Source organism: Sinohyriopsis cumingii, chromosome 9, assembly GCF_028554795.1.
Source record: "Sinohyriopsis cumingii isolate HCF-2022 chromosome 9, ASM2855479v2, whole genome shotgun sequence".
NCBI lineage: Eukaryota > Metazoa > Mollusca > Bivalvia > Unionida > Unionidae > Sinohyriopsis > Sinohyriopsis cumingii.
In genome coordinates, this window is record NC_142969.1 from 18,573,354 (window position 1) to 18,585,598 (window position 12,245).

At 34.7% G+C, this 12,245-nt stretch overlaps 1 protein-coding gene across 3 annotated transcripts in view; it reads left to right on the forward strand.

The window, feature by feature from the left end:
- The window catches only part of LOC149791332 (angiotensin-converting enzyme-like), a 35,741-nt gene that overhangs the window by 19,843 nt on the left and 3,653 nt on the right, over nucleotides 1–12,245 (forward strand). For all 3 annotated transcript variants that reach the window (XM_089969870.1, XM_089969871.1, XM_089969874.1), the window contains exons 8-12: nucleotides 142–249; nucleotides 2,834–2,964; nucleotides 3,429–3,573; nucleotides 6,272–6,370; nucleotides 7,912–8,034. In XM_089969870.1, the coding sequence (XP_089825996.1) occupies nucleotides 142–249; nucleotides 2,834–2,964; nucleotides 3,429–3,573; nucleotides 6,272–6,370; nucleotides 7,912–8,034 (606 nt within the window). The remainder of the gene's footprint in view (nucleotides 1–141; nucleotides 250–2,833; nucleotides 2,965–3,428; nucleotides 3,574–6,271; nucleotides 6,371–7,911; nucleotides 8,035–12,245) is intronic.

Here is a 12,245-nt window from a genome sequence, read left to right on the forward strand (position 1 = left end):
AAACAAATGTAATCTAGTCAAGGAATACCATGCTGTTTTGCAACATAATGTAGTTTAAAAAATGAAATTGGGGTGGGGGTCATTTCCATGAAAATATTTATTCTAATGATTGATTGACTGGTGATTCATTAATTGACGTAGAATCAAGATGTGTACTGTTGTCAACTCGGAGTACCTGCAGACGGTTCACCACGAGATGGGACATATTGAGTACTTTATGGCTTACCAGGATCAGCCCACCATCTACAGGTAAAGTGATGTCAATTATAATAACAAATATGATCTCTCTCTCTCTCTCTCTCTCTTACTCTCTCTCTCTCTCTCTCTCGTTCGGTAGCGCGCAGCGTTAGACACAATGAAGACTGCATTCAAATTCATACTGCGCACGTTTCGTACGCTGCTAGTGATTTGACGACCTTTTCTAAACAATTGATTCCTATGCTTAGTCTAAACGGATCTGAGGAGAATGCAGAATATTCCCGAAACTAGAATTACACAATAGTTTAGGTCAATAATAGTTCGATTAATTTATTGTTGCATTTGAAATATATGTATGTATGTTTGTATGTATGTAGGTAGGTAGGTAAGGAAGGAGGTATTTATGTATGTATGTGATTTAATGGCATAATGTCTGTCAGGTCTACATAAGCAGAAGTCCCAACAGATGCCAAGATGTAGCTACAAGGGTTAAAGACAAGTATGACATACATGGGGGTGAAGACAAATATGACATACATGGGGGTCAAGACAAATGTGATATACATGGGAAGTAAAGACAAAAATGACATACACTGAGGGAGGGTAAGGACAAGTATGAAAAATAATGTGGGGGATGAAGACAAATATGACATAAATGTGGGGTAAAGGCCAATATGACACATCGGGAGTAAAGGCAAATATGACATAAGGGGGGGGGGGCGAAGACAAATATGACATACGTTGGGGGTAAAGACGAGTATAACAAAAGGTGGGGGTTAAGACAAGTATGACATGCAACGGGGTAAAGACAAATATGATATATGATGGAGGATGAATAAAAAATTTGACATACATGGGGGATGAAGACAAATATGACATACAAGTGGGTGTAAAGACAAATATGACATACGTGGTGGAGAAGACAAATATGACATACATGGGGGTGTAAAGACAAATATCACATACAATGGGGGATGAAGACAAATATGACATACAAGGGGGTGTAAAGACAAATATGACATACATGGGGGTGTAAAGACAAATATTACATACAATGGGGGATGAAGACAAATATGACATACATGGGGGTGTAAAGACAAATATGACATACGTGGCGGAGAAGACAAATATGATATACATGGGGGTGTAAAGACAAATATCGACATACAATGGGGGATGAAGACAAATATGACATACATGGGGGTGTAAAGACAAATATGACATACATGGGGGTGTAAAGACAAATATGACATACAATGGGGGATGAAGACAAATATGACATACAAGGGGGGGGGGTAAAGACAAATATGACATACATGGGGGTTTAAAGACAAATATGACATACAATGGGGGATGAAGACAAATATGACATACAAGGGAGTGTAAAGACAAATATGACATACATGGGGGAAAAGACAAATATAACATACATGGGGGAGAAGACAAATATAACATACATGGGGGTGTAAAGACAAATATGACATACATGAGGGTGTAAAGACAAATACGACATACATGGGAGTAAAGATAAATATGACATACATGGGAGTAAAGAAAATAATACATACATGGGTTGGGTAAAGACAATTCAAACTTTACTCTTGTAGCGATTTCAATTTGAAATTTACTCTGTGTGGTAACAGTTTCAATTTAACTTTGCTCTTTGTGGTAGTTACTTCTATTTAATTAATCTGTGTTGTAGCAATTTCAAGTTAAAATTTACTCTTTGTGATAGCAAATTCAATTTAAAATTTACTCTGGTAGCAATATATATTTGAAATTTACTGTTTGATAGCAGTTTAAATGTATAATTTGCTATGTGCAATACCTATTTCAGTTTAAAATTTACTGTGTGTGATAGCAATTTCAACATAAAACTTACTCTGTGTGATATCAATGTCAATGTCAAACTTACCCTGATGACAATTTCTACTTAATTTAATCAGTGTGATGCATTTTCTATTTAAAATGTATTAATTCATGTTTTCAGTACCCCTGTAGTTGTTGATGCTTCCTCCATATGCATGCAGATCTGTATGCACTATGTTATGCAAAGGCCTATTTTGTTATTCCTCATAAGTATGTTTCACTTTGCATAACAAAATTTGTCAGAGTGTACCGTGTGGAATCTTGATTTCTTTCCCTGTTGAGATATATAAATTATATCAAGGGACTGTTACAGCTTAAACATAGTTTGACTTTGATTATATGTATTATGTCTATTGACAGATTCCCACCATTTTTCAATACGTTTCTATTTATTTCTGTATTTGTTCTCATTGGCATTGATAAAATAAGGCTTCACATTAAAATTTATTGGGACATTTGCAAGATTATTGAGTAGTTAGTAGAAGCATAGAGTACAATATATGTGCAACAATTGTTGGCTAATCAGTTACTGCCATTTTAGAAGAAAATAGTACTATTATTATTATTATTATTCTTTCTGCTGTTGTTGTTGTTGTTGTTCCAAAACACTCTGTAACCCCACCTCCTGCACATATTTGAATCATAGTTTGGTCCCACTAAGGCCATTACAATACTAACTGAATATTCACAAGTTGGCTACAACTACAAAACATTCTAATTTCTTGGTCTCAACATCTTCTTCTTCATATTATTATTATTATTCCAGGACAGGGGCCAACTCCGCTTTTCATGAAGCGATTGGGGACACCATTGCTCTATCAGTCATGTCAACCAAACACTTGAAAACTATAAATCTTATACCAAATCAAGCCCATGATGCTACAGCCAGGAATAACGGTATTAACGTTAGATTTTGTTTTTTGTGACCATGTCCCAAAAAAATGACCAAAATAATTACATTTTATTTAATATTCTAATACTGTATTGAACGTGTGTTTTATTTATGGACCTCGCAGTCTGAAATGAAGAATCTGCGTCTAATACAAATTAAGAAAGCTGTTACCAGTTTTGAATAGTTTAAGTTTTTATCATACCAATTAATGTCTGATGATGTGAAAGTGGTGATACTGCCTGACTGCCCATCTGTCCATCAACTCATGTAGACATGATGGTCAAAGATTGAAGTCGTACAATCAGCATGGTCGCAGGCAACATTATTTATTTTTAATATTTTTTATGTTATGATATTAGATTCATGTACCCATATACTTTGTGTTATGACCCTTTATCATGCTCCGGTAATTTTCTCGATGCCTTGTGGTTGTTGATTGATGATACATACTTTTTGCTTTTATTTTCAGAACTGAATATCAATTACCTCATGAAAAAGGCTTTAATCAAATTGGCCTTCCTCCCATTTGGATACATGATAGATAAATGGCGATTTGGAGTCTTCCGTGGTCTAATTAAACCTAGTGATTATAATAAGGCTTGGTGGGAATTAAGGTATGAATGTATAAACCTAAAGAATACAGCAAGATATAGTTGGAATTTGAGTTTCAACATATAAACCTAATGATTACAGCAGGACTTGGTATAAATTAGGATTTAAGTGTATATTTCTAATGATTACAGCAGGACTTAGTATGAATTAGGGTTTAAGTGTATATTTCTAATGATTACAGCAGGACGTAGTGGGAATCGGTTATGAATGAATAGATCTAATGATTACAGCAGGACTTAGTAGGAATTAGGGTTTAAGTGTATATTTCTGATGATTACAGCAGGACTTGGTGGAACTTAGGTATGAATGTATAAACCTTGTGATTACAGAAAGATTTAGTGGGAATTATGTATGAATGCATAAACATAATGATTACAGCAAGATATAGTTGGAATTTGGGTTTCAACATATAAACCTAATGATTACAGCAGGACTTGGTAGGAATTATGGTTTAAGTGTATATTTCTAATGATTACATCAGGACTTAGCATGAATTAGAGTTTAAGTGTATATTTCTAATGATTACAGCAAGACATAGTGGGAATTAGGGTTTAAGTGTATATTTCTAATGATTACAGCAGGACTGAGTAGGAATTAGGGTTTAAGTGTATATTTCTAATGATTTCAGCAGGACTTGGTGGAACTTAGGTATGAATGTATAAACCTTGTGATTACAGAGAGATTTGGTGGGAATTATGTATGAATGCATAAACATAATGATTACAGCAAGATATAGTTGGAATTTGGGTTTCAACATATAAACCTAATGATTACAGCAGGACTTAGTAGGAATTATGGTTTAAGTATATATTTCTAATGATTACATCAGGACTTAGTATGAATTAGGGTTTAAGTGTATATTTCTAATGATTACAGCAGGACGTAATGGGAATTAGGGTTTAAATGTATATTTCTAATGATTACAGCAGGATTTCGTGGAACTTATGAATGTATAAACCTTGTGATTACAGAAAGATTTGGTGGGAATTATGTATGAATGCATAAACATGATGATTATAGCAGGACTTAGTGGGTCTTAGGTATGAATCATTACAGTGGGACTTAAGTATGAATCATTACAGCAGGACTTAGTAGATTTAAGTATGAATCATTACAGCAGGGCTTAGTGGGACTTAAGTATGAATCATTGCAGTGGGTCTTAGGTATGAATCATTACAGCAGGACTTGGGCATGAATGTATAAACCTTGTGATTACAGAAAGACTTGGTGGGAATTAGGTTTGAATGAATAAACATAATAATTACAGCAGGACTTAGTGGGGGTTATGAATGTCTAAACCTAATGATTGCATTATGGCTTAGTGGGAACTGGGTATGAATGTCTAAACCTAATGATTACATTATGGCTTAGTGGGGATTGGGTATGAATGTCTAAACCTAATGATTGCATTATGGCTTAGTGGGAACTGGGTATGAATGTCTAAACCTAATGATTGCATTATGGCTTAGTGGGAACTGGGTATGAATGTCTAAACCTAATGATTGCATTATGGCTTAGTGGGAACTGGGTATGAATGTCTAAACCTAATGATTACATTATGGCTTAGTGGGAATTGGGTATGAATGTCTAAACCTAATGATTACATCTGTCTAAACCTAATGATTGCATTATGGCTTAGTGGGAACTGGGTATGAATGTCTGAACCTAATGATTACATTATGGCTTAGCGGGAACTGGGTATGAATGTCTAAACCTAATGATTACATCAGGGCTTAGTGGGAACTGGGTATGAATGTCTAAACCTAATGATTACAGCAGGGCTACTGAAAATTAGGATATGAATCTGTCTAAACCCAATGATTATATCAGAGCTTAGTGGGAATCGGGTATGAATGTCTAAACCTAATGATTGCAGTGGGACTTGGAGGAAACTTTGGTATTGATACACAGTGATAAAACATTTAATTTCCTAGTAGCACAAAGTTCATATACATTATTTTGCCTTATTAAGTCAGCTTAATCACATTTACTGGCAATGACATCAAGGCCCAAAATACACTACAGTTTTATATTCACTGGGTAATTTATGTTACTTGCTGTATCATTATGGACGAAGAAATTAGCAGTAATACATGTAGAACCAGTCTTGAAATACCACCCCTTCTGCCAAAAAATAATGGTCTCCCAAGACAGGTGGTCTCTCACTGAAGCTCATAACACTGCATAATCAATAAATATGTGCATAGAGATTATGATCTCTAAAAACAGGTGGTCTCTCATAGCAGTGGTCTCTCAAGACAGGTTTTACTGTAGTAGTACTTTCTTAGCAATGTTCATATGCTAACTTTATTTTAAATCAGCACACACACACACAAACATGGTGATTGTAGCCATTCTGTTATAATTATTATGGCTATTACTTCTATTATAATTATTATGGCTATTCTGTTATAATTATTATGGCTATTACTTCTATTATAATTATTATGGCTATTACTTCTATTATTATGGCTATTACTTCTATTATAATTATTATGGCTATTACTTCTATTATAATTATTATGGCTATTACTTTATTATTATGGCTATTAATTATATTATAATTATTATGGCTATTACTTCTATTATTATGGCTATTACTTCTATTTTAATTATTATGGCTATTACTTCTATCATTATGACTATTACTTCTATTATAATTATTATGGCTATTCATCCAATTCCATTAATTTGCTACAGACTGAAATATCAAGGCATTGTAGCACCAGTGCAACGTAGTGAAAAAGACTTTGATCCTGGAGCTAAATTCCATGTACCATCCAATTCCCCATACATATGGTAAGATATCAAAGTAAAATACAATCTCACATCAATAATATAAAACCTCTTCCAAATTTAAATTCAATCTCACATCCATATGGTAAGATCTCTACCAAATTTAAATCCAATCACACATCCATATGGCAAGACCTCTACCAAATTTAAATCCTATCTCACATCATATGGTAAGACCTATACCAAATTTAAATCCAACCTCACATCCATATGGTAAGACCTACACCAAATTTAAATCCAACCTCACATCATATGGTAAGACCTATACCAAATTTAAAACCTGTTCCCCATACACACATTAAGACGTACCTACCAATTAAACATCTAATTCCCTATTCATTTGGTAAAACATAACCACCAATGTACCACCCAGTACCACATTCATATAATAAGACATCTACCAATGTGTCATCCAATATCACATTCATATAAGAACACGTCTACCAATGTGCCATCCAATATGGTGAGACATTTACCAATATAGCATCCATTACCCCATCCATACTGAATAATATTTACCAATGGACCATCCAGTATCTGATCTTTATGGTAAGATATGGAGCAATGTACCATCAAATACCCACTCCATATTGTAAGATTTGTACCATTCATTTTTCTATCCATATAAAAATCTGCCAAACAATATCTGATCCATATGATAAGGGATCTACCAAAGTACCATCAATTTCCCCATCCAAATAACAAGACATCTACCAATGTTCCTTTCAATACTTGATCTACATGGTAAAGCATGTATCAATGTAGGATTCTTTTATATGCTGATATGCACCATCTAATATCTGAATAAACCAATCTGCCATCCAGTTCTTCATCCATATAGTAAAAGAGCTACCATGTCATCCAATACCCCATCGATATAGTAAAACAGGTACCAATGTACCACCCAGTACTCCATCTATATAGTAAAACAGTTACCAATGTGCCATACAGTACCCCATCCATATAGTAAAACAGCTAACAATGCACAATCCAATACCCCATCCATGAAGTGAAACAGCTAACGATGTACCATCCAGTACCCTATCCATACAGTAAAACAGTTATCAATGTACCATCCAGTACCCCATCCATACAGTAAAACAGTTACCAATGTACCATCCAGTACCCCATCCATATAGTAAAACAGCTACCAATATACCATCCAATATCTCATCCATATGGCAAGATATCTACAATGGGTATATTCTAAAACTGTTCACAAAATACATCTAAAGTCTGTGCAGTTACTAGCAAACTAATTTAAACTCTATTTGATTTCTCTGCACAGGTATGACATTATTTAGACAATTTGAACCAAGTAAACTACTTTTGCAATGAAATACTTTGTAATGAAGTACTTTTGTAATAAACTACCTTGTAATGAAGTACTTTTGTAATAAACTACCTTGTAATGAAGTACTTTTGTAATAAACTACCTTGTAATGAAGTACTTTTGTAATAAACTACCTTGTAATGAAGTACTTTTGTAATAAACTACCTTGTAATGAAGTACTTTTTGAATAAACCACTTTTTTTTTTTGCAGTTATTTTGTGAGTTTCATCATTCAGTTCCAATTTTACAATGCCATGTGCAAGGCATCTGGTCATACAGGTGACCTGCATACCTGTGATTTCTACCAATCACAAGCTGCAGGAATACTGCTCAGGTGAGTACAGTGCAATATGTGTGCTATAAGTTCATAATCGGGTCACACAGGTAACCTGTGTGTGTGTGATATTGGATTTTTAACATAGCTGTAACAATTTTTCAGTCATATCGCTATGATGTCTGCTGTGTGGCAGTTATAGTGATGTCTAGCACTGGGGCATCATGCCACAGACATGTAGCATGATGTCCCACCCAGTCACATTATCCTGACACCAGGCTGACTGGTCCTCACACTAACCTCATAACGCTGAGTGCCAAGCGTGGAAGCTGTTAGTACCATTTTTGTAAGTCTTTGGTATGACTCGGCTGGAGATCAAACCCATGACCTCCCGTATCTGAGGCTCACGCTGTAACCACTAGGCCACCGGAGCGGTCAACAGGTAACCTACATATACCTGTGATTTCTACCAGTCAACATTCAGCAGGAAAACTAGTCATAGGGTTGACCTACATATGTAATTTCTGCCAATCATAGGGATGACCTACATATGTGATTTCTACCAATCATAGGGATGATCTACATATGTGATTTCTACCAATCACATTCAGCAGGAAAACTGATTAAAATGCCATGTATGATGCATCTAGTCATAGGGTTGACCTACATATGTGATTTCTACCAATCATAGGGATGACCTACATATGTGATTTCTACCAATCATTGGGATGACTTACATGTGTGTGATTTCTACCAATCATAGGGATGACTTACATATGTGATTTCTACCAATCATAGGGATGACCTACATATGCGATTTCTACCAATAACATTCTGCTGGAAAGCTGCTCTGGTAAGTACATTCAAATGCTTCTGAAGAAATGCACTTGACTGACTGGCAGAGATGGATTGATTGATTGATTGACAGAAAGATTCATTGATTGATTGACTATACTGGTCTTTCAAGGATTCAAACAAATTCCCTAGCATTACTACCAATCACAATGATAGAGCATGGTGGTCAACCTAGTCTGGTCTTTGAAGGATTCAAATAAATACCCTGGCATTACTACCAATCACACTAAAGGATTCAAACCAATACCCTGGCATTACTACCAATCACACTGAAGGATTCAAACAAATACCCTGGTATTACTACCAATCACAAAGAAGGATTCAAACAAATACCCTGACATTACTACAAATCACAATGAAGGATTCAAACATATACCCTGGCATTATTACCAATCACAGTGAAGGATTCAAATAAATACCCTGATATTACTACCAATCGCACTGAAGGATTCAAATAAATACAATGGCATTAGTACCAATTACACTGAAGGATTCAAACATATACCCTGGCATTATTACCAATCACACTGAAGGATTCAAATAAATACCCTGACATTACTACCAATCGCACTGAAGGATTCAAACAAATACACTGGCATTACTACCAGTCACACTGAAGGATTCAAACAGATACCCTGACATTATTACAAATTACACTGAAGGATTCAAATAAATACACTGGCATAACCACCAATCAGCCAGTGCATTTCTGCTGCTCAAATTAATAAATGGATTTAATGATAGATACCGTATATATTCACTGATAAGTCAAATCTAACTGCAAACAATAAAGAACCAAATCAGCATAATGCACCTGCAGATTTGGGGTCTATGTTGTTTGTTGTACTCATTATTCCTAACATATTACACCAGTCCAGATCTTCTGGTTCATTATGCACTGGCAGATATGAGTGTGTGCAATCTGTAGTTGGTCTCATCTTATAGACGAGTACATATGGTACTCAAGGGAATATGTTGATCATAGGACATTTGTTAACATAAAAATGGTGCTATTAAGCATAAAATGTTTCATTATAGAAATAAGAATTACCCCAGGGCATTTTTATTTGAATATAAAATATAGTGGTGGGGATAAATGGGTATCTTTACATTGGAGAAAGTAAGTAAGACTGTTGTAAAGTTCCTTCTTCCTGTTTGTACAGCAAAGGCAGCAGGCTAGCTTGACATTCTCCAGTCCATCAGCCCATCTTTAAATATTTCCTAGGCATTGTGACATATAAATCATTGAATTTTTATTTAAACAGTATTTGTTTGCAGAAGTCATCATGGAAAGTACATAAAATCAAACAACTGGTACACAGAAGTCATCATGGAAAGTACTTAAAATCAAACAACTGGTACACAGAAGTCATCATGGAAAGTACTTAAAATCAAACAACTGGTACACAGAAGTCATCATGGAAAGTACTTAAAATCAAACAACTGGTACACAGAAGTCATCATGGAAAGTACTTAAAATCAAACAACTGGTACACAGAAGTCATCATGGAAAGTACATAAAATCAAACAACTGGTACACATAAGTCATCATGGAAAGTACATAAAATCAAACAACTGGTACACATAAGTCATCATGGAAAGTACATAAAATCAAACAACTGGTACACAGGAATGAGCAACAAGTATAAGCTTATTTCCAGCTCTCTCCTAATTGACAGTAAATATTTCCTAACATAATATGGCTGTTAGGATCAACAAAGACATAACATTGCAAACACTGAAATAGGCAAATAAAATATTAAAAGTAATTACATATACAATATTGAATTCATGTCAGCAACATATAAGCATTTACAGCAGATACTTGTTACTGCATACTTAAAAAAAACATGAAAAAAGAGGAGGAATAAATATGAATATGCTGGCATTGATGGAGTGGGGAAAGAAGTAGAGGATGGAGTGGGAGATGAAGGGGGAGTGTTAGATGAAGAACTTTTAGCTTTGGTGGTACATATTTGCAATAACTAAATGTGTACAGAAAATCTATGATTAGTGACCAAACAAATCCCTCAGTTGTGATTAAGGACCACCATTAAGATCTTGTTAATTTCAACTGATTGCAAGGGGATACCCATTCTTAACAAACTTACACATGCAGTCTCGGGCAAAATTCCTAGCATTCGGTTTCTGAGGACAATATATTTTATCATTTGACTAGAGTAAATGAAATCTAATAGAAATGTTCCTATGCATATGTTAGAATGGAATGATTCTATATTTTATATGTTTGAATTTTCACTGCATTTGTTTCTCCATTTTAGAGATAGACTTTTGAATGATAAGGGGTTAGGTTCCTTGACTTAATTACCATTTTTTTTGAGAATCAGTACATTGCAAGAAGAAATTAATTGAGAAGCCCATGTCAGTGGCAGCATTTGTTAATGATGGCAATGTCATTATTTTCAGATGGCCATTGTGGTGACATGTAAATCATTGAATGAGGTCCATTTTCATTTAGAGTGTGTTGTATAGCCAAAATGTTTTTTTTTTTTTTAAAAAAAACATCGATACAACCATCCCTTCAGAAGCTGTAGCCCTAGAAAGATTATGGCTGTCAGGGCATAACTTTACTAATCAGTCAGTCAGTCAGTCAGTCATTCAATTAAAAAGTCATCATACATAGTTCATCTTAAATGAAAATGGTCCCAACAACACATCCACCATGGCAGAAAGGTGTCCGTCTTGAAAATCTTTCTTATTCTACTGTACAGATGGTCACAAGATAAACATGTAGATTTTATTCAAAGACTTCTTACTGTATCTAGTTGGTCCTAAATGAAAATGGTGACAATTAACTATCTAATGTGACATCCATGGTGGCCATCTTGAAAATCTTATCATGAATACATGTATTTACATGGGATTTTCACTCAAACCCTTCCTGCAATATATGATTGCTTGTAAAAGAAATTGATGCAGACCCGAGTTCTAACATATTCGCACCTGCCCTAATTGACCTTGGGGTCAAATCAAAGATCCTTATTTGCACTTTGAGCTTATGAAATACCACATGTACATGCAGAAATAAATTTCGACCAGACATTGCACTAGGTGCAGGCACAAAGCAAGTTGATGTACTGTGATAATGATTTTAAGGTCAAAGGTCTTGATCTTTTACCTGTACTGTCATGATACAAATCTGAATATCATATTATGTTGATATATCTGATGAAAATGCCTTCATTGATTCAATAACCATTTTTCCAAAAATCATTCAGACTTAACCAGACATGGCATATTAATATATGAAAATTATGTTATTGCCTTGTATCCATGACATCAAGCTGAAGGTCAAAGGTCATAACAAAGAATTGTGTATTGCACTTCAGGTGTCTTGTTATCAAGTTATCTCTGACATGTAAGAAAATAGTTTTGTTTCCAAATTTGATATGTTG